This window comes from Aythya fuligula, chromosome 13 (genome assembly GCF_009819795.1).
Source record: "Aythya fuligula isolate bAytFul2 chromosome 13, bAytFul2.pri, whole genome shotgun sequence".
NCBI lineage: Eukaryota > Metazoa > Chordata > Aves > Anseriformes > Anatidae > Aythya > Aythya fuligula.
Window position 1 is genome coordinate 245,692 of NC_045571.1, and position 24,112 is coordinate 269,803.

Below are 24,112 nucleotides of genomic sequence, written 5' to 3' on the forward strand. Positions count from 1 at the left end.
AACAAGGACCTGAATGATGCTCAGTGCACGAAAGAAGTTGCTACTATCATGAGCTCTGAAGTACCTGTTGTGAAACAGCTACTTTGTATCTGTCAGCTTTTCTCCTTTACTGTGGCTAAGGATAGGATGAAATACTCCAAATGCTGTGTCAAAAGAAAGTTGTCCTCACCTAATACCTCTTTTATAGGTAACTCTATTACCAGTAAAGCCTGTGCTAGATGTAGGTATTGCATCTCTGTGCTACTTGAAGTCTTGAAATGGCTGGGTCAGATAAGTGAATTTTAAATGGCGTAAACATTATTTATTACCACCTAACTGTGACTGGTGCAGGAATGGAGTTGTAACCAGGTGGCACATGTAAAACTTGGGATTTCAAGTGCACTTAATTTTTTTTTTAAAAGGTGGAGTTCTATACATTGCTGTTTTGTATCATGTACAAAGAAAGGGTGAGTGTACAGGCACATTGGTCTTTCTGCATATTAGTGTTCAAAAATATCTGTAAATGCAGCTGTACTTCCCACTTACAAGGAAGCTGTTTAGCTGTCAATGTAAATACTGTTAGGACTACTAACAGTGAAAGCTGCTAGACAGAACCTTTATTCAAATATGCTTATAAAATAGTTTTAAATGAGCAATTACTCCTGTGCTAACAGGCTACCTGGCCATGTTAATATTTATTCAAATTTAGTTATCTCTTTCTTTTGTATGATTGAGAATAGCAGTCCAAAGGTCACTTATTATTCTGCAGGAAATTCCTAATAGACTTTTCTTGCTGGTTTGCTTCCTGCTAGTTTCTTACTGCATTAGGAGACTACATAAAGTGATGGGTGTACCCTTTGTACTGCATAACCAGTGTAGCTCAAGCTGATGTGCAGTTCAGAGTAAAGGAAATCACTTAGTAGTCTTTGAGACTAAATCTGTGGCCAGTTTTATTGGTACAGCTTAGAAAGATACAAAGATGTTTGAGAAATGCCTGAAAGAATTGATATCATCAAAATCTTGCAAAAATATATTTGTAACAGACTAAAGTTCTTATGAGTTCTCATTAATAAATAGTTGGATAATACAACCCCCCTACAAACTTCATTTCCTTTTATCACAAACATCAACATGTCCTTTATTTCTTTCTAGTACTGTCAAAAAAGCCCAATCATTTCTGTATAAAAGATTAAGAAAGAACATTCTCATTCCACTTTTAAAATTAAGAGCTTTAACAAATCTCTGTGCAAAAACTGTACACCAGTACCACCACATACGAAAACTGAGTGTCTGTACAATGAGCACAGTTAACTGTGGTTCTGTGTCCTTTCTGAAAGATGTCAGTCATTGTCTGAACCTTCAGGTGGCAAGAAGATGAGTGCATCATTATAAGTGTGACCGTAGGGTCTCAGTCTATAAACACCATACATCATCACGTGCATATGGTTGGGGGTCAGTCCATTGAAAGTGATGGCCATGTCTGAGCAGCAGCCATCTACCACCTGCTCAGGGTGATTAGCCATTGCTTCTTTGATGAGAGTGTTGACTGACTTGGTATTAAAGATGTCTTTTCCTTCTGAGTCTTCTGCGTTTTCAGCAATCACTCCAGTATACTTCAGGCATACTGCTAGCTGTTTATCCTCAGAAAGTTTCCAAATCATACCTCCCTGCTCTGGACACTTGTCAGTGTCTTCAAAAATACGGGAAAGTCGTCTTAGCGATCCGATGCTTAAAACGATTCCTCCCTCGCTATCTACGTACTCCAGGTCACCAGATTTCACAGTATGGCCTATGTAAAAAGGCTGTGCAGGGTCTTTTTTCAGTAAGAAATACTTGAGATTTTCAATAATAGCAAATGTTGTTGGATAGGCAAGGAAGAACCAGTTGAATTCATCTTTGTAGCGCTCATATGTTAACTTGTAAGCTTTTCTCATCATCATCCACATATCATTTGTGTCGAGGACTACCGAATTAAACACTTTGATGTTCTCAGAGCTGTAGAATTCTGCCTTGTCGCAGTGCTTGCTCCATGTCTCTTTCACTGCAGCCCAGTGCCCGAGGTCCTTAGGTTTCACAAGGATGATACAAAAAACACGGATACTCTGACTGAGCTCCAGACGCTCATCTTCGGAAAGATTCAAGACATCTTCTTTGTTGGGAGCCTGGATATGATGGTGCTCGTGGTGATGTGCTCTAGTCCCATGGCCCATCTTAAAATGTCCGAGAAGCGTAACCAGCATGCAGAAGACTCCTCCTAACACCACACCTTTAATGAACGAACTGCTTTCGGAAACCATTTTCCCTAGAAAATAAGCACACTTCAGCAGCTCGAAGCGAGCACGTTTACGCCGCAGACTCCCCGTCCTTTCGCTGCCATCCCCCACCCCCAAGTCCAGCCTCGCTCCCCTCGCGTACCGGGCAGGACAAGCCCCCACCCCACCGGCTCTTTCCATGCCCGACCCCCGGTGCCGCCCCCGGGGGGGCTGCGAGGAGCCGCCGGCAGCCGTGGCAGCGCCTCCGGGGCCCGCCGCGGCTTCAGGCCCGGCCTCCACTCACCAGTGCCGCCTCCACCACCTTGCGCCCGGCCCCCGGCCTCCTTCTCTTCCCTTCCTTCCCTCCCCTTTCCCTTCCCTTCCTCGGCGGAAGCACGGCGCAGCCCTTCCAGGCGCCTCCCGCCGCCGTGGTGCCGCCCCCTGCCGGACCCGCCGCTCACTGCGGCCCTGTGCCGCGTGGGGAAGGCCGGCTGAAGGCCGACCCCCCGTGAGGGGTCGGTTCCGTCGCCCTGGTCACCTCCTGAGACCCAGGAGGAAAAGGAGGAACCCTCCCAACCCGCGCCCAGGATCAAGCCTGGTGCCCTCCTCACTGAATGCCCGGCCCCAAATAACCCGTGCTGCGAGTGGTGTTTGCTTGGTTTCCAGCCCCCAGCCCAGGGCACACAGGATTTGTAATTTAACAAAAAAAAAAAAAAGCAGAAACATTTTTCAGAGGCAGCCTTTTTTTTTTTTTTTTTTTTTTTTTTTTTTTTTTTTTTGTGGTAAGTGCTGCTGAGCTGCAGGTTGAAAGAATCATGTCAGAATCCCTTTGTACATGTCACCTCTCAAGAGTTTACCATTGACATCTAACTTGAAGGCCCTTTATTAGTGGCTGGCAGTGTACCCTTAGTTATCAGGATAAAGTCTGTGGGAATAGAAATGTTGTTTTTGCAGAGTTACATTGTTTAGAAGGAGGGAATGTGGTACTGAGATATGCTTACAGTGATAAGAAAGTTTAGCAGGCGACCTTGTAAAATGCAGACAATCAGACTCCTTAGGACAATTAGGTGAAAATCACGGTGTCAAGTCAAGTCAGATAAGTGAAGAAACATTACCACTTCAAGCAGTAAAAATGTCAAAAGAAATTTGAAATTTAACAGGCCGGCGACTGAAGGCCATGCATTGTTTGTGAAGCATCAGATAGATTGTGAATCTGGATTACCCACTCAGTGGGGAAACAGGGGAGGGTCCTGCCATCAAAAGGTATATAAACTGTGTTTTGGAACTAGTAGATGCGCTCTCTCCTGCTTGTGGGGCGCCCGCCATTGCAATCGCGAATAAATTACTACTTCACTGAGATCCTCGCCTGAGCCTAAGTTATTGGCTACGGAGTGTTTCTCACAAAGTCCCATATGGGTTTTTCCTGTATTGTAAGAAGCATATTTCATTTTTTGCCCTGACTGGCTAAACTTAGTGGGTTTTATTGAAGTCTGTTTACAACTGAGCTGCTCTGGATTCTCTGGCATCTGGCTGGGATCCACCAAGGCCTCACTATTCAGCTAAGTTTCTTTATAGGCCACTGGCTGTAGACTCCAAGATGTTATCTTTGCCAAAAAGATATGTAAGAATGTCAGTTGCTTGATTCTTCTGGGCTTGGGGAACCACTGCCTGTGATTCGGGTTAAAAAAAAAAATAATACAAAAGAGCTATTCTGGCTAGTACATTGTATATCCAGAATGGCTCTGTTCAGTGGAACTGGTCCCTAATTACATACTGTGATAGAGAGGGACATACTGTCAGTTTGCATGTTCTCCTAGTCCTGTTAGACTAAAGAAACATCAGTCATCCCATATTCTCCCACTCAGCTGCTTTTAAAGTATAAGCAGGATGATTCTCAGGTGGTTATCACAGCAGAAAGTGGAGGTCAATTCGAAGTTTGTATTATACATCTCCTGTTTGCAGAATCCATTGTGGTTTTCAGGGCTTCAGCACTTGCTTGATCACGTTCTTCAGAGAGATTTGAATGAGTTGCAACTTGCTGCTTCAGCTGATGTTTCAACAAATTGTTTTCCTGCTTGACTTTAGTGAGGTTTTTTCCAAGGCTCTGATAGAATGAGTAATGTAGCCACAGATTTTAACTGTCACTTTAACATATTTTCAATATTGCCTTTATCCAGCAGCAGATCAGTGAAGAGAAAGTTTAAGTGGCATATAAAGCATGTTATAGTCCTGAAAAGACTCTTCTGGCTCCTCTGTTGCTTGAAATTCTTGCTGGGTGTTAAAAGGAGTAAAAAGGCATAGGAATGCATAAGATCTCACCACAGCCATTGTTAGTTCCTCTGGAGCTATATTAGATATCATTCAGACACACATGTACTCTTAAAACCACCCCAAATCAGTGCAAGAATCTGTTTTTAAGAACTGCAGGAGGTGGATGTTTAAAGTCATTCTGCCATGGGCTGGGAACTAGCCAAATGTCAGAAACAGGGAAGGCACAGCCCTAAGATGGCAGTTACGGGAGGAAAGCCGAGGGGGATGATGAGCCACAAGGACTGAAGCAGGATCAGGCTCCTCCAAGACTGCTGCAAATGGATGTGCATTAGTTTTGTATTGAAACACATATGCTCACAGAATATCAGCCAGATTTTGGCTTTGAGTACCGGCTTGCTGTCCACTGAGATGTTCCGATCATTTGCGGTATCTTTACCACGCTCTCCAACAATAGCAGCTTTTGAAACCTATGACCTGTGCCAGGATCTAAACTGCTGACAGAGCTGAAGAGCTCCATGGCTTGTTGCCTGTCTTGACAGACAGCTGTTCCCCTGCTACGTTCTGTTTGTCTTCCTTCGCTGGCTGTAGCTGCACTGCCTTCTGAGGCTCTTTTTTGCGTCCAAGGAAAGACATCAAGACATTATGTTCTCACTTGTGTGGTACAAAATGTTCATGAGAGATTGGCTATTATCAAAACATAGTTGATAGGAACTTTGTTCCAATTAACACAAAATGTTTCAGCTGACACACAAGTTGTCATCTTTTACAGTGACTGCTTGTTAATGATCACAAATGACTGTTGTCCACTCTCCTGGAAGCAGAGGCATCTGTCTCTCTTAACTACATGTGCAGTAGAGAAGCTGGGCTAGAGCAGTGTGGTAACATTCAGGAAGAGTAACCAAAACTAGAAATGAGCTATTGTGGATGTTTCTGGGTAGTTAAAACAGCAGATGAGCTCTTGGTTATATGGAAAGAAACTTGAAATTACGAGAAGTGCAGAGGTATGGTTGAACTTTTGCCATCACATCACCCATCTGTTTAATAACTTTATCAGTGACATAGACAGTGGGATCTAGTGCACCCTCAGCAAGTTTGCAGATGACACCGAGCCAAGTGGTGCAATTGATATGACAAAAGGAAGGGATGCCATATGAAGGGACCTGGACAAGCTTGAGAAGCTTGTCCTCCTCGACTCTGCCCTTGTGAAGCCCCACCTGGGCACTGTGTCCAGGTCTGGGGCCCCCAGCACAAGAAGGGTCCTGTTAGAGTGGGTCCAGAGAAGAACTGCGAGGATGATCAGGGGGTTGGAGCACCTCTCCTATGAAGAAAGGCTGAGAGAGCTGGCGACCTTCAACCTGCATAAGAGATGGCTGTAAGGACACCTCATTGTGGCCTTAGTGATAGGACAAGGGGGAACAATTTCAAACTACAAGAGGGGAGATTTTAGATGAGATGTTAGGAAGAAATTCTTCACTCAGAAGGTGGTGAGGCATTGAACAGGTTGCCTAGAGAAGCTGTGGATGCCCCAGCCCTGGAGGTGTTCAAGGCCAGGACGGATGAGGCCCTGGGCAACCTGGTCTGCTGGGTGGCATCCCTGTCTATGGCAGGGTTTTGAGCTGGATGGGCTTTAAGTCCTTTACAACCCAAGCCATTCTGTGATTGTATAATGCTTGTGATATATGGAGTAATAATTGGTGTCAAGAAGATGGTTGATATTAATAAAGAAGGGGGAGATGTGGGAGTGTGGCCATGGGGATCAGCAAGCCCCATGGTTGATGATAACATCTAACTCTTAAGGATGAGGCCATCAGGAATGTAGAAGAGTTTAGAGGGAACAAAGAAGGGTGGTTCAGGAGACACCATGCAGTCTCCGGTTGCTTGTTCTCCAGCCATTAAGGCATGGAAGTTGCTGATTGTTTGCTGTTGCAGGGAAAAGTTGTTTGACCAATGAAAAGTTGTTTTGAAAAGGACTGCTATGGGGCAAAGGGTATAAGAAGGGAACCAGTCCTCAAGATAAAAAGGCAACATGATATAATGAAGTTATGACATCAATAAAAAAGTAGGAAAAAGGACTGAATAGGGACAGGCTAGCAGAACAGAGACCAGGACAGGAACAGGGACACTGATCAACTCATGAAGACAGGTTTGGCCAAACTCAGGAAACCGCTCAGAGAAGCTCGTACTGAAAGTCGCTGGAAATAGGTGTACTGGAGCTGGGAAGAAGCTCGAGCTGAGAGAAGCGGACCTGCGCACACAACTGCCCCTCGCTGGTAAGCAGCTGCGCATTGTGGGGAATCATACATCCCTGGAAACAAAGACTGTCCTGGTAACCTTACAGCTTATTCCCTTTATTAACGATCAGACAGTTTATGATCCTGAAATATGGGACCAAATTGAGCTCAAGGTGTAGAACTCTGGTACGAAAAATGACAAGGTTGCAGTGGGATTGCTCGGCACCTGGCGAGCAGTCTCTGAGGCCTTAAAGAGCCATGTGGGACCACAGTCAGAAATGTGTGGTTTGCCAGACAGTGAGGGAGCTGCGGGCTCGTCCACCAATTCTTCTGCTACACCTTGCCCCCCCCCCCCCTTCCCGCCACTACTGCCATCGCAGGCCTTTGCTGTTACGCCCCCTGGTGACCTGGATGTGCCGTTTGGCCCAGGCCCTATTGGCCTTGAAAAGGAGACGGAAATGATGTTTCCCTTCGATCCGGGAAGAATAGGATACAGAGGGCCTGAACGCTGAGTTGGTTGACAACTTAAAGCGAGAAATATTGTTCCCATGACTAGCCCTGGAATTCTCCAGTGTTTGTAATCAAGAAAATGAATGGAAAATGGAGACTGTTAAATCATGGAAGCTATGGGAGCACTTCAACCAGGATTACCAACTCCAGCTGTACTCCCCCAAGTCATGGACATTAATAGTAATAGACTTAAAGGGCAACTTGACTTTAAAAGGCAAGTGTTTAGCAAACAATAAGGATTGTTTGCTAAACACTTGCCTTTTTAAAACTTTACCATGTTTATGTTGATACCTTTTCTGATTGTACGTATGTATAGGCTTACATATGTATAGGTGTACTTAGGTTTAATATGTAAAAGGAATGTCCTGTATATTTAGAAAGTTCAATGGTAGTGTGTGCGTGTTGGTAGAGCGTAGACTCCCCGTGCACCCAGCGCTGTTTACTTGCCTTTTATAAATATTACTAAACTCAGATTGAGTTGTACCTTCATTTATAACATGCTGCTGGCATACCCACTTGTTACACCAGTCCACCTGAGTCCATCAGAAGAGAAGGACACGCATGGCTATGGTGCAAGGCTTACAAACTCTCATCTTGAAGAGCTGAACTCCCACAGAACCCAATGGCGGCTTTTGTGAAGAGGCCAGCTATTACTGTCCTGTTACACACCTCGTACTTTCTATAGTTCAGCCTGTAGAGTGCACACTGAACAAACATATGTGCCTAAGGCTCTGATCCTATTGTTGGAAAAGGTTTGGGAATCCTTGTTTTAAAAATCTCAAAGTAGTTAGGTGGAGATTCTAATTAGCAGGTAGGAAAAGCCAGATATTTTCATTCACTTCACAGGGAGCTTCCCAGCTCAGTATTTCTTTTGGAGGAGTATTGGTTCCAGAGCCAAAATTTAGCTCCCTCTTCTGAAAGTTTTACCCTGCATCCTTGTCTTCAGTTAAATTTCACACTCAAAATGGAATCCATGCAGGCTAAGCTGAAGAGTGATGTGGTAACAGACCCTGATCGCTCAGTCAGTTTTAAGCAAGCCCCTGGCTGGTGAAGAGATCAAGATAGCCTCTTAACTTCATGTATCTCCAAGTGGTGAGACCAAGGATAGGCAGCATCCAGCCAGATGGGTGGGGGAAAGGAGGGACAGGGACTTTTTGTAAGTCATTTGTATCTTAAGCGAGTGTGCACAGCCACATTTGACAGAAAGACTTTGTCACAGGAGTAGGCAATGGACAATGGAATAAAGTTTTAATGCAAACAAGAGATTTCTGTCTTATTTTTAATACTAATTCTGAACTCCATGATGAGGTATTTATATATTCTCTCCAGGTGTTGGTCAAAATGCCAGAATTACCAGTTGAAATGTTATGGCTGTATTATATAGGAGATAATGCATAATGGACTCTTTCAGCCTTGAAATCTTTTAAATTGATTAACTGTATTAAACAATAGTTTTAAATCACTTTTCTCTCCTCTTTCATTCATGAGCACTGTCAAGAAAGGTCTTGGCATTGAAATAGCCATTATTTAAACGATGCCCTCAAGCACAGGAAGATACATGAGAAGCAAAAGACTCCGGAGGAACTTACCAACTTTGGACTGCTATATAGTTTCTTGTTTTTATTGTGTGTAGCTGAATGGAAAAAAAAAATCTTATTTTCTGGCTATGCTAAATCAATCAAGTGAATGCTAACATCCTGCTAGCTGCAGCAATTCTTCTGGAATTGAACTAACAGAGACAATGCCCAGAGCTGAGCTGACACCATTGTGGATGGCTCCAATGTGCAAATATAACAGAAAGAGAATACAAACTAGCCATTTAATGCCATCTCTCTTGGAAGGACAGGAAAAAAAAAGAATCATTATAGATCATGTAGAAACAGACAGGGAAAAAAAAAAAAAGCCAGAGGCAGAGAAATCTTATTTTTCAAGCTCCCAAAGAAAAGATAAAAGTGGTGATGAAAATAGGATTCAATCAGAAAGAATGGGTTCTTAATAGTCTTTTAAAATAAAATGCATGAAGCAGTGATGAAGTTATTTTGCTGCATCCTTAAGGAGTTTGCTTTTGCCAGTCTGAGCCCCTAGCACTTGGAAAAATACCTCTGCAGAAAATGATGGTCTCAGCAGATATATAGAATAATGTGATATGTAGAATAATAATTGGTGTCAAGAAGATGGTTGATATTAATAAAGAAGGGGGAGATGTGGGAGTGTGGCCATGGGGATCAGCAAGCCCCATGGTTGATGATAACATCTAACTCTTAAGGATGAGGCCATCAGGAATGTAGAAGAGTTTAGAGGGAACAAAGAAGGGTGGTTCAGGAGACACCATGCAGTCTCCGGTTGCTTGTTCTCCAGCCATTAAGGCATGGAAGTTGCTGATTGTTTGCTGTTGCAGGGAAAAGTTGTTTGACCAATGAAAAGTTGTTTTGAAAAGGACTGCTATGGGGCAAAGGGTATAAGAGGGGAACCAGTCCTCAAGATAAAAAGGCAACACAATATAATGAAAAAGGACTGAATAGGGACAGGCTAGCAGAACAGAGACCAGGACAGGAACAAGGACACTGATCACCTCATGAAGACAGGTTTGGCCAAACTCAGGAAACCGCTCAGAGAAGCTCGTACTGAAAGTCGCTGGAAATAGGTGTACTGGAGCTAGGAAGAAGCTCGAGCTGAGAGAAGCGGACCTGTGCACACAACTGCCCCTCGCTGGTAAGCAGTTGCGCATTATGGGGAATCATACGTCCTTGGAAACAAAGACTGTCCTGGTAACCTTACAGCTTATTCCCTTTATTAACGATCAGACAGTTTATGATCCTGAAATATGGGACCAAATTGAGGTCAAGGTGTAGGACTCTGCTATGGAAAATGAAGGCTGAGTTGCTTAACAACTTAAAGCAAGAGACTGTTATATGATCTGAGAAAATTTAATGAAATCAGGGAAGATATGGGAGCACTTCAACCAGGATTACCATCTCCAACTATGCTCCTCCAGTCATGGACATTAATAGTAACAGACTTAAAGGATTGTTTGTTAAACACTTGCCAGAATTCTGAAACCTTTGCTATGTTTATGTTTCAATTGATACCTTTTCTGATTGTACATATGTATAGGTGTACTCAGGTTTAATATGGAAAAGCATTGTTCTGTATGTTTAGAAAGTTTGATGTTAGTGTGTATGTGTTGGTAGAGAGTAGACTCCCCGCGCTGCTTCCTTGCCTTTTATAAATATTACTAAATTCAGACTGAGTTGTATCCTCATTTATAACAGTGCCTGAGCACAGGGGTAGGGTTGTGGTTTGGCTTACAGGAATTCTGGGCCTTGGGTCAGAAGACCTGTAGATCTTGCCTCAGTTTGGTTACCTGCTGCCTGGAGATACACAACTATTTATGGCGTAGTATTGGTATATACTATAGTAAATAGCAAATTGTTATTGCTAGTAGATGGAAAGACCTGTGAATTTCTGTTGATGTTACTGTATTATGGGAAGAGGAAGAAGAGGAAAGGTGGAAATAGAAGAGCTTTAGTGGGTCTGAATGTCAATAGCTTCCATGAGATGCTTTCTTGAACTAAAACTTTCTTCTGACATGGAAAGTGAGGTTGTGAAATAGCATATTCTCCAAGCAGACATTTGCTTTCCTATACCAATGTTGAAGGAGGAGACTCCTGAGCTGTATGTGCAGAGGCCAAACAAATGTGTCTGCTAGCTACACATATTTGCAGCAAGCTAGAATTATGATGTTAGAACAGCAACTCAGGGCCCTTTTCTGCAGCTGTAGATCTGTGATTTAGTGGAGAGGAGATATACCAGGAACATTATATGCCTGGTCCTGGGGTTAGGGGACAAACTGCTTCAACTTTACCTGCTAGGTAAGGATCCAAAAAGAGTGTTATAAATGAAGTCTCAACTCTGAATTTAGTAACATAAAAGAATATTTATAAAAAGCAAATAAACAGTGCTGGGTGCACGGGGAGTCTATGATATAGTATAAACTCACTTTAGGATAGAATAAAACTTGTGGTTTGATATTGTATAAACTCACTTTAGGATAGAATAAAACTTGTGGAATGATACTGTATAAACTCACTTTAGGATAGAATAGAACTTGTGGTTAAAAGTTAGCAAGGACAAAGTAAATAACATCTTGTTATCTGTAGACCTTCTGTTATGTTTAAGCATCTTGTTATTTGAAAACATCTCGTTATCCATTAACCCTCAGTCAGGCTGAGACTTGAGTTAACTCGAGTCAACTGCCTGTTATGTCTTGTTAACTGAGACATCCTGTTATCTGCCGACCCTCAGTTAAACTGAAAGACAACTCAGCATTTTTACAGCCTGGAAAAAAACTGATTAAGCAAAGGTGAAAAGTGCATTATGAGGAAGACCTATGGCCTTTCTCCCAAAGACCACTGCCCACATCCCGAAGACCCCGGCCCACAATTCTTGGAAGGCTTTGCGCAAGCGCAAGGACTGATAAGCTAATTAGCATACGAAGCGAGAGTAGGCGGGGTTAGGTAATTAATATGTATATGCGCTAATTGAATATTCATTGTTTCACTGTATAAATACGAGATAGTTTGTCACTTCGAACATGCATGATAGGTGGAAAGATCCCCCGTGCATCCAGCACTGCAATAAAGAATATACCACTTAAGGAAATTTGGCTTTGATCTTTAAATCATCTATGCTCTACCAACACGCACATGCACCCGTCGAACTTTCCAAATATATATAGGACATTGCTGTTACATATTTACAAGAAACCCAAGTACGCCTATACATATGGATATCCTATCTCCACCTCATATTATAATTCTCTTTGTGGTGGTCGTTGTGGGTGAAAGGCTCACGGTTTCCCCATCACCATTAGTAACCTTTTGTTCCAGACTGCAGGAGTGGCTTCGACTGTCTCCCTCTTCTTCTGCACATGCTCTGCCCACCACAAGGTTCCTGAAAGCAACAAAACGTGATTGCTTTTCCCACGTTTCGTTAACCCTTGAAATCACACTAATAATATTATTATCATATAACATTAAACAATAAATGTTAACAGTTCTAACCAGCAACCCCCCCAGCAACTTCCGTGCCTTAACAGAAGGGAAAACAAGCAACCCCAGATGGCAGGGCATCGCCTCAATCACCCTTCTTTGTTTCCTCTAAACTCTTTACATTCCTGATGAGCTCATCATTAAGAGTCTGATGTTATCACCAACTACAAGGCTTTCCGACCCCCATTGCCACATTCCCAAATCTCCCCCTTCTTTATTAATATCAACCATTTTTCTGACATGAATTACCACTCCGTATATAACAAGAGGGAGCTATTTCTGTCCAGGAGGGGATTGTGTTGCTCTGGAACTGTGATCAGATGCAGCAACTTTATGCTTTATGCTTTCTGGTTGTTATATATGAAGTGGTAATTCGTGTCGAGAAAATGGTTGATATTAATAAAGAAGGGGGAGATTTGGGAATGTGGCCATGGGGGTTGGAAAACCCCATGGTTGAGATAACATTAGACTCTTAACGATGAGGCCATCAGGAATATAAAAGAGTTTAGAGGGAACAAAGAAGAGTGATTCAGGAGACTCCATGCAGTCTCAGGTTCCTTGTTCTCCAGATGGTTCTCTTGTTCTCCAGCCATTAAGGCATGGATGTTTCTGGGTGTTTGCTGTTGTTGTTACATTCAAAGTTGTTTGACCAATGAAAAGTTGTTTTGAAAAGAACTGCTGTGGAGAGAAGGGTATAAGAGGGGAGCCTGCCCTCAAGATAAAAAAGGCAACACAGTGAAGTTACATCAATAAAGAAGCAGGAAAAAGAAGTGAAGAGGAACAGGCTGGCGGAATGGAGACCAGGACGGGAACAGGCACTTTGATTGCCTCATGAAGATAGGTTCGGCCAAACTCAGCAAACTGCTCAGAGAAGCTCATATAGAAAGTCACTGGAAATAGGTGCACTGGAGCTGGAGAGAAGCTCGAGCTGAGAGAAGCGGACCCGTGCACACAACTGCCTCTCGCTGGTAAGCAGTTGCGCATTATGGGGAATCATACATCCTTAGGAACAAAGACTGTCCTGGTAACCTTACAGCTCATTCTCCTTCTTAACGATCAGACAGTTTATGATCCTGAAATATGGGACCAAACTGAGGTCAAGGTGTGGGACTCTGCAGCTAAAAATGACAAGGCTGCAGTGGAATTGCTCGGCACCTGGTGAGCAATCTCTGAGGCCTTAAAGAGCCATGTGGAGCCACAATCACAAACATGTGGCTTGCCGGATAGTGAGGGAGCTGCAGGCTCCTTTACTGATCCGACTGCTACGCCATCGCCATCGGCCCCTCTGCTGCTACAGCCATTGAAGGCTTTTGCTGTTATGCCCCCTGTTGACCTGAATGTGCCTTTTGACCCAGGCCTATTGGCCTTGAAAAGGAGATGGGAATGCTTTTCTTCGATCCAGGAAGAATGGGATACATAAGGCCTGAAGACCGAGTTAGTCTTAAGTGAGACATATTGTTCAAAAGGAATGGAAAATGGAGACTGTTTGTAATCAAGAAAAGGAATGGAAAATGGAGACTGTTAAGTCATGGAACTTAAAGGATTGTTTGTTACCTTTTCTGATTGTATAGGCATACTTGAGTTTAGTATGTAAAGCAATGTTCTGTATATTTAGAATGTTTGATGTTTGCGTGTGCATGTTGGTGGAGCGTAGACTACCCACACACCCAGCTCTGTTTACTTGCCTTTTATACCTTTTATACCTTTTAGAAAAATTTGTTTTATAAATATTACAAAATTCAGATTGAGTTGAGACCTCATTTATAACATGGTGAGGCAGAGATGTAAACAGTGCTAACAGTGTGCAATGTGAGCAGGGAGTAACAGACTGCAGCCAAAAGGGGAGGGCACAGAGGGTCTGAGATTGCTGTGTTGAGGTCAGTCATATCGGGTGTTAGCTTCCTTCCCTTTCAAACAGATGTTGACAGCACTGTGTTGTTTCATGGGTACTCTGTTTGGCCACTACAAGTGTGCTGTCTGGTTTCTTTCAGTCTGGTTTGTAAACAATGAGCTTTTCTAGACTCCTAACTCGCACAGCCTTGTGCTACTGCAGCTACTGTGCTGCAGCCTTTAGCAGAGTCTCTGCTGTCAACAACTACAACACTCCCGAGCTTTGTGTTTTATCGTCCTTTTTGGAAACCTTTTCCATATACAAAGGTGCCACTTTGCTCTTTAGTGCTATGGTAATCTCTCCAACATGCTAACAGCCTAATCTTACAGGAGGGGGCACCAGGAGAAATGTGCCTGGGGGATCCCTGAGCCTACAGCTTCGTGCTGCTGCTGGCTCCCTGCAGCACCGCCAGCCTGGATGGCAGTGAGCACTAGTGGAGGGGATGCTACGTGCTTCATAGTCTGCTCTGTTCTCGCCTCATTTCAGTAGAGCTTACTTGCACTTGATCCTTTATGTGGACTTAAAAAAAAAAAAAAGTTCAATATTTAACATGCCCATGATTATGAGAGCACACTCATAGTTTCAGCTGTTGATAAGCTGACTCATGAATGATGGTGCCCAAGTTTCACACTCATCTACACATCTACCTTAAGGCCAGAACAACACAGTTGCTCTTTATTATACCTTCTTTCAGCTGGGCTTAATTTTGTTGCACATTATTCTGAAGAGTTTTTCATGAGAACAAGTTATGGATGTTTGGGTCAGTTATCTCAGTACAAGAGGCTGTGAGGCTGCTATGGAAGAAAAGAAAAATATGTTTAGGAGTGTGAATTGTCAGTGATGTACAGGATCAATTCACACTCTAAAAGATTGAATTAAAAGTGATAATTATGTGCTGTTTTTGCTGCTTAAGTGGTTTAATGCCATTAAGACTTTGCTGCTTAATGGAAAAGCTTAGAATCAGACTAGCATGGGAATACTAAAAGATTTAATGGATTTCCGTTCAAGTCGTTCTTCCTATTAGGAAACAAATCTACCAAAATATATAACTAGGTCTTTGAATTCAATTATTAATCCTCTCTTCTAATTTGAAGAGCAAAATTATCATTTAACAGCAGTTCTCTGAAATGGAATTTTAATGATACTAGTCATCTTGGAGTTGAACATGATTTTTCCCAATTGGAACAAAGAGGATTCTTAGTGCTGAATGAGTTTTAGATATTAATCCTAAGCAGTTAAAATTATACTGTCAAAAGCAGGTCTTGAACATCTATCAAACAGAAACATTTTCACTGCATTCTCATGTGTTATCTGGCTTCACTGTATGAGAAAAAGGCTTTGGAAAGTGGTAATTGGAATGGGATTGTAGAAGTAATGTATGGGAAGAGAACTACACCATGTACTTGGAAGGATTCGTAGTGGTCGGATCCTGACACTCCATGGCTCTAACACAGATCTGATGGGCTTTGTCAAAATGGGATCCTGTCCACCCAAAGAAATGTATTGTAGTTTAGGTGAAGTGCTTGTTTTGACTGTGGGATGAGAGAAGAAAGGAGGCAGAAGACTGCCAGCAGTTGGTGGCTCACCCTTCTACAGATTCGTGCTGAAGCAAATGGATTGAGGTGTAACTCAGGCTCTGTGAGTAGGGATGGAGACATTCAATTCATGTCTTATAGTGAGCTTTTCTGGGTTACAACTGTTATTGCAAATTCAAAACTAGGAATAATCCCCAGGAAGAATCTGCAAAACTCTCTAGGAAGAATCCAGATAATGGTGGGATGAACCGATTAAAAAACTTGTCCCGTTTCATGGTTAGTCCCATATTTCCAGCTGCACCTGCATCTGATTATTCCCTGGATTTATTTTTTTTTTCCATCCCCTCTGAAGGGGATATAAACTCCGTGGAGATCCAGGCAGGTTTTTGCTCAGTGAGGTTAACTACCAAAGCTGCTTTGTTCTCAGTGCCTAATGGCAGCTGTTTGTGCTTTATGATTCCTAGCCTGGAAAATTAAAGTTAGTAGTTATACTCCGTAACACTGTGCTATTTGGGACAACAGTAATTTGCCAAATGACTTCATCTGAAAATGAAGTCATCTCTTTGGGCCAGCAAGATGTCAGTCCCTTCACACTGCTAGTGTTTTAGGATTTTAAACAATATGACTCAAGTTGATACTAAGAGGCTTGCTTGGCCTGTTACTAATAGCAAACAGAATACCCACGATTACAGCTTGCTTATTTGAATTATTACATTTTTTTTTCATGTATTTGTATTTTGTTTTGCTTCTTTCCATGCTTTAATGACCCCCCCCAAAAAATATGTAAAAGATGTATGTTCCCAAGGTCTTTCTAATGGAAGTATCAGGACTTCCTTTACAGTGGTACTGAATTTTCCTGACTTACAGCAGCACAGCAGAGCAGTCTTTTAACTGTGAAAAAGTACTGTGAGATTTAATTCCTTTCCCTTTGAAATTGAGAAATTGCTATAAGTTGACAGAAATGCTTACAATGCAAGTAACCATCTTGCAAGTCTGACTCTGAGGTTCACGGATGTTATTGGGATCAATGGATATGTTGCCTTTTCATCTTCTATGATCCCAAACTGTCGGGGTAGCTAGGCTAATTATAGGACTTTTCCTCTCTGGTGATTTTTCTGGTTGGAAGTCCATCAGGAATACCACCATTATCAACATGAATATAGGTCCCAACGTCATGCCCCCTCCTCGATTTGAAGTGAAGGGTAGGTTGGAATACAGGATCAAGCCCTTAATTTGTTACTTACATTTGATTTGAAGCTTAATGTCTAAGGTTAAGCTAAAAGGTTATGGGAATAATTCATGCCTGTGAACAACTCATCATGTTAGACAGAAAGGAATTTGGTCCAAGGCACAGCATGTTGGAAGATTGCCACTTCCTTTCTTTTTCAGTGCTCTTCTGCATTCTCACTCCTTTTAAACAGTCTCCTTACCCCTTATTGTGTGTAACTGGGCTTCCTTCCTAAAGCCTTCCCAAATTCAAATTGAATTGGGCAATAATTTCCTATTTGTGTTTGATACAAAAGTTTTCAAAAGAACTTCACAGACACTAATCAGGGTAAAAATGAACATCCAAAATCTGTCTTACTCTAATGTTTCCTTTAGAAACCATTTAATTTCTTACAAGCGCACTTTGACAGATGATGTGGCCCTTAAAATCACAGGAACATAAGACACTTCAGTGCAGCTGCAACATGGCTAGTTAGGATCCTATTCAAGAAAAAGGCTTAGGCAGTGTATTTTCTTTCCTATACTCTGCTGTACCATTTCTCCCCCTTATAGATCAAGTGAAAAGACTCTCAGAATGCTCTTATAATTGTCTCCTTCGAGTTACAATCTGCAAATACTTTTATTTTCTAAAAGATAAAAATACCCAAATCTTAATGGAGGCTTTTAAAATGGCACATCATTAACTCTCCAACCTCCTTTACAGTTTTGTAAATCTCTTTAATAAGGGTGAGGAGAAGCTTAGAGAGGTCTCTTTGATTAAAGGTTTGGCCTGGAATTACTTTGAATTTGTATTATGGAGTCAGCAGGTTTACTGTGGCAGTCTTAACAGAGAATCTTTTCAAGTATTTTGCAGGTAGAGCTGTAAAGAGAGTAAATGCTATATAAAACTTCCTAAAAAAACACAGCAGAACCAGTTAACCATCAGAACACTATACTGAAAAGATGTATCCACAGAGCATGGGGAACAAACTACCTTGCTATTTTACAGCCTGAATTTGCAATTTGTGTGAGCTCCTGTGGCAGAGTTTCAAGAAGAGGAGGCTGGAGTCAGTGATTCACCGGGTCCCTTCAACCATGTGCCCAGGGTTCCTGTGAAATTCTAACAGTTCTGAGAAATGACTCAGTTCAGCAAGAAATATAATCAAGCCAGTGAGTTTCATGGAACCGAACGTGCTCAGTGCTCTGTCACCATGCATGACTTGGCTCAAAGGAAGTGAAAAAGGACACAAGAGCCTGTGACGCCTTTTAACCCCACTAATATCAAGTCCTATGGGTAAAAGTTTCTTAGAAGGTGATGTTCCTTTTGACAACATTTAACCCTCTGCTGCATGAACACATTTGCTGTATTTGTCAATAGGATCTCTAAAGCTTAGGCAAAACTTTCAGTATGGGGCAGTAAGTCTACACTGGGTTTATTGTACAATATTTAATAAAACCCAACTAAAAAAAATAAAAAATCTCTCTCTCTCTCTCTATATATATATATTTGCTTTCATGGCCTGAATACACTGACAACATCCCTGCAACTGTCAGCTGGGAACAGAAACCTGCACACAGAAATCAGCACTGCTGTAGAGGTAACCTTTGCTCTGGAGAGTCTTAAGTCTGTTTGTCTGTTTGTCTTAAGCCCATATGTCTCATGTCAGCATGACGTAGTGTACCTCATATGCAGTTAAATCTGGAAGACCTGGAAGCATAACCACAGTGTTAAGAACACCATTATAGAGTCAGCAAGGGAGTCAGTCTTAATTCTCCGTGTTTGCCCATTCTTCCTGGTTGTTGTGTGCTGCAAACGGTGCTTTTAGAGCAGCAAGTGTGTGTGCATTTGAGCTACTCATTCACTGCAAGGTGATGCCAGCTGAACTTGCCGTGAAAATAACACCATCTCACTAGTATGGATGACGCTGTCCACCAGACAGGGTGTCTATATGTTCCCTTTGCTTAGGTGTCCCCAGCCCCTGCTGCTCTCTTTTGCTGAGGTGCCAGGACACGTTCTTTGAGACTTTCCTTGTGCTGGAGGTAAGTGAGTGCAGCCCCATGAGGGAGGGCTGGTCTCCTGTCTCCTCTCCCACAAGCACTAGGTACAGGAGCAGCTCTTCCCAGACACGCAGGGCAGCTCCACATCGGTACTTTGCTGGGCAGATGGGAGCACTGCTGGTGGGGAAGGGGAAAATGTAAGAAGAATAGAGCGTGTTTTTCCTCCCCTAACTGCTAGACCAGAAAGACCATTCAAAGAGGGCCCAGATCTGCAGGAGGGAAGCAGGGGAGATTCCCAGAAGGAGTGGACAGAGTAGAGATGGCGAGAAATAGGCCATGAAGATGACAGTGCAGATAGCTTTTCAGCCTTAAAGAAAAGTGAAAGGTCTTCATGGCTCCTGAAGGAAACCCTTTCCAGTGGCTGTGAGTAGTTATTTTTGTCGATTTGCAGGGAATATTTAAGACAAACAAACAAACAAAAAAAAACAAAACAAAAAAAAAAAAACAAAAAAAAAAAAAAAAAAGGAAAAAAAAAAAAGACTTCTAAGACTTCTGGTAGTATGTTCTGATAAAATGTTCTTCCCGACCCTGCAATGACAGCATTAAAGATGCTGCAAGTGAATTTATTAGACTCTTGTGTACCACATGCACATCCTACTCCATAACTTGATGGGTGAATGTAGACAGATATTTCTGCAGGATGTTCAATGGTTTTAATCCTTCCTGAGGCTGGTGACAGAGGAGGTTTCAGCCCTTATCAGGGGCCCTTAGCATTTTCTTATAATAAGCCCCATTTCTACAGACCCTAGCGAAACTCAGCGCTGATTGGTTTAAATCTGATTAGGTTGCGGCAAGGCTGAAATACTGTTGAGGGAAGCATTGCTGCAGAGGTGCTTGAACAAGAAAAATACCGAAGCTGATCCCAGAAGTATCTGGTATTCAAAGCACAGCTCAGGTAAGGGCACAGCACATCTAATGGGACAGGGTAGAGGACACGGAGCACTAGCAGTACTGCATTCAGAGAGCTGTGCCAGATTTACCACTATAGACTTCTCAAAAGCCTTAGAGTTTTTGGATATTTTCAGATTTGTTACTGTTCCTTTTGGGGAAAGATGGTAGGTATATGTTCCTTAAGTAGCAGCATCTGGGTACCTGCCTCTGAATGTGGCCAAATAAGAGGGTTCAACAGCAAGCTGAACAAAGTAAAGCATTTAGCTGATTCTGCCATAGGAGTGGGATGCATCTCCTCTATGACTCCCTGGCAATCTGCATACATCCTACTGAAGAGAGGTGTGATTATTCCTGCCTGTGAAAGTCTTTTTGGAAAGCCAATTGCAGCACTTAAGTCTAATCAAATGCCAGATGACAGGAGTCAGGACAAACCCTCAGTTTCTGTGCAGTGCTGGTGTAACTAGGGAGGTGGTGTGACAGTAATCAAATGAAATGGCTCCAGGTCACTCTTGCCCTTTGTCTCAGTGGGGAATGCTGGCCTTCATCCTTGGTTTGATCCAGCTGCTATTAATATGATGCAAAAACACTCACAAACTTTTCTATTATAATATATATCTCCATAAAGATCAGATACATAATGTTTGTCACCAAAGTATGTTGTGCTACCTGTGCACTGTTTTCACAGACATCAGTGAGAGCAGATGATCACATCTGCTTAGGAAAAAATCTTATGATTCTCTCCTGATTGGTACAGAGTTTTAAAACAGTGGTGGAACATCTAAAGGGACAGTGCTGAGACAAATCCAGCTGCTTTACAGGTGAGGGGATTATTCAATCTTTCCATGTTTTAGGCATGCAATCTTCTGGCCTTCTGAATCACCACCTCTGTTGGAAGCATTCCCCCCTCTCCCCCTGCATTTTCCTCACAGGGAATACAAACTTTGGATATGGCTTTGAAAACCTAAACAGGCTATGTGTATGCCCCTTCATGCCCACAAAGCTAGAGTACAAAAAAATAAAAATATTACCTTCTATTCCTTGGAGCTCTGACATCTCTCTCCTGTTCTTGATTTTCATACTGTGCCATTTCCTCATCTATTTTACTAGGTGCATAGGAGCCTTTATTGCCTCAAGTATTTAGATAGAATGAAAACTAATGCTTAAATGAATAGCTCCTGAAATTGTTTCCTTGCTGGGAATTGTTAATATGCCATATGGATTCAACTCATGTATCTGAGCTAATATTGCACCCTGAATTGCTAAAACGATTTATTTTGAACCCTTAACACTTTATTGAACAGGAAAGGATTTTTTTTGTTTGTTTGTTTGTTTGTTTTTTTGTTTGTTTTTTGTTTGTTTGTTTTTAAGTAGTCGAGGCTTCAAATGTGTCTATGCCGGAGTCATTCAAGATGTCATCTGTGTGCATCTTCTTCTCCCAGGGTGTTACATATTTTACTCTCCCACCGATGGTCTGAGGACATTTTGCAAAGTTATTCTCTATTCAGATGAGGGGAAAATGAGGCATAAGAAATGTCACAATGTCTCATGCAGAGCTGAGAATAGACTGCCCTCTGGCTTCCTAGGACACCAGCAAGCCTCTCCACCTCCCTGGATGGTGGTCCAGAAACCTGTATTGCTCATGAACAGGGCTCTCTGCAGCACTCAGAAGTCAGCAGGCAATTCAGCAGGACCTGGACAAAGTAGCTAGTGTTGAGAGGGTTAGAAAAGGCTGAAATAAAAGTGTGAACTAGGGAAATGATAAGAGATTGGAGCTGATGGAGATTTCAAGGAGAGCACCACCTTTGAGTAGCTGACAGCGTTCTCTCAGCATACTGCAAATGCAGAATTAAACATACTGGCTTTAATCACCTTCCTCAAGTCTTTCTGGTATTTACCTGCTATATGCAAGGAAATAGTCACTCTAGCTCAGCTGACAAATGGTAGTTCATTAGGATATGGTAATTTGATTGCTTGTTGTTGTCTTTCTCTGCTCTCAGTATCTGGGAGTATTCTAAACCGTAAGGGAAATAATCTGTCCTGATTTATGTAACCAAAAAAAAAAATAAAATCCCAAAGGAAGATTAATTCCAAGAAACAAAAGTGTCTGTTTACATAAATGGCTGCTAGCTGTAGTAAGCATTAAACCTAAGCATATCTGTTCTCTCCATGTGGCACCACAGTTTTTAGTACAGAGGCTTGAGTGCTACATTAAAGCTGAAAGAGAGCTTTATGGCTCAGCTAGGCATCAAAATGGTACCGGTTCGGAAAGCATGACAGACGAGACAGGCTAAAGAAAAATAGGTGAATCAAAGCTGAAGGTAGAACACTAACTCAGCCGCAATACACCCATTTCTCCTATGGTTTAGTAACGATACTTCTGTTGATTTACTTGCCTTGCCTTGTCTCAGGAGACGAGGTCTGTAACAATGATAGAGAGCTCCCTCCTGAACCCGTGCGGACTTGCTCAACAAGGGGATTAAAACTGGATTTCACCTCAGTAGCTCTCATGCAGTCTAGCATGAGAAGGGAAGCCTGCTGTTAGCAGGGTAGATCTGTCACCTGGAGTGTGCCTGTGCATTCTTATGAGCTAGAGAGGTATGTCCCAGTTTTAGGGCAGGGGTGCGCAGACTGCAGCTTGAAGGCCTGCTGTGGCTGGCTGGGTTGGGCCTCTGGGACAGGCCCTGGTTCAGAGCTGCAGCCCGTGGAGAGAAGGCCACGCAGGAGCAGGGGCCTGGGGGGAGCTGATGCCCCTGGGGACCAGTGCTGGAGCAGTTTGCTCCTGGGGTATAGACCCTGTGGTATGGGGTGGGAGAACTCCCGTGTGGGAGCAGTTCTTGAAGAGCTGCTGCACTGAGGCTGTGGGCAGCCTGTGGACATGTATGATCAGTTCAGGAAGGATGGCATCCCATGGGAGGAACCACACGGAGCATGGGCAGAGAGTGACTGTGAAAGCATGGTGGAGATGAAGCATCAGGACCTGACCCCATTCACCCTTCTCCTGTGCCACTCACGGAGGACACAAAAGAGGGTGGATAGGGAGGAAGGTGGTTTTATTTTGTTTTTAGTTTCTCACTGTGCTAGTCCACTAGTGATAGGTAATAAATTTTATCAATCTCCCTGCTCTGAGTCTCTTTTGCCTGTGACAATAACTGATGAGTGATCTCCCTGTCCTTATCTCAGCCCTTGAGACCTTTTCATTGTATTTTCTCTCCCTTTTCCTTTGAGAAGGGGCAGCGAGAGAACAGCTGCAGTGGAGAGCAGCTGCCCAGCAGGGTAAAACCACTACAGGGGCTGTGCATTCGCAAGCAGCCATTCTGCATGCTGGCAAGCAACCACAGAGTTTGCTCCTGTCTATAGTACTTCAGCTCTGCAATAAGCACGTTTTCCTCAGCTGCAGGAGTTCTTCTCCTGCACTTGCAGAGCAAAGCCGGTTTGTCTAGCAGGTGTCAGGGCTGCACAGTCAGCTCAGCATGGTGAGAGGAGGTGCATTTATTTTTAAGCAATGCTCTCTTTCTGAAAGCAGGAAGGTAACAGATAGATTCACCTCAATAAAAAGAGTATTGCTCTTCCCCAAGCTTCCAGTCAATACCATAGCTTGTCCTGAGCCAGCCCTATGGGCTGGATGAGTGCATTGTTAGAAGCCCTTGCAACATTCAAGCAAAACAGACCCCAAAGGAGCTGACTGTGTTTTAGGAGAGAAAGAACTGTCTGAAAGCTTCATCCTGTGTTCAGGTATGGGTTATTCTATTGCTTGTCGTACTTTAACTCCAGTTGCCCTTCAAGCACATATCTAAACTCTTTCCAGTAAGGGATCTTGTAAGTCATTTCATTACAACTGCTTGAAATCTGATGTTGAAGGACTGGTGATAAAATACCATGCATTAAATTAAATTGAGAAACTAACAGTGTGATACAAAATAAACGGCAAGGTTGTATGTGTATGGCTCTTGGTACAATTATTAGTTCTGGTCTGTGAAGAGCATTCCCATGAAGTAAATAAATACAAAAATTTGTGCAAAGCTTCCCTACTCAAAGCACTCATTCTCCTAGTGACACTCCTAGCCTACCTCTTAGCTCTGCAGCACTTTCTGAAAGACCTTGTTTGCTCTGGATGGGCTGAGGGTGGTGGAAATTGTCTCAATTCATGAGATGCAGTGGGACATGGTATTCTATTTTAAGAACAAAAGTCAGATTTCTTTAAGTACAGCTAATGGACTGAATGTTTGATGTAGAGCCA

The 24,112-nt window shown here is 42.8% G+C and overlaps 1 protein-coding gene across 1 annotated transcript; it reads right to left on the reverse strand.

Moving 5' to 3' along the window:
* Positions 1-910: 910 nt before the first annotated feature.
* Positions 911-2,593, reverse strand: C1GALT1C1 (C1GALT1 specific chaperone 1). The gene is made up of 2 exons (XM_032196176.1): positions 2,536-2,593; positions 911-2,281 (listed from the first exon to the last, which is right to left on the reverse strand). The coding sequence occupies exon 2, from the start codon at positions 2,274-2,276 to the stop codon at positions 1,320-1,322; it is 957 nt and encodes a 318-aa protein (XP_032052067.1). The 5' UTR covers positions 2,277-2,281; positions 2,536-2,593; the 3' UTR covers positions 911-1,319.
* Positions 2,594-24,112: the final 21,519 nt, after the last annotated feature.

Coding starts and splice junctions, on each gene's coding strand:
- C1GALT1C1 (XM_032196176.1), bottom strand. CDS start 2,276: ATGGTTTCCGAAAGCAGTTCGTTCATTAAAGGTGTGGTGTTAGGAGGA.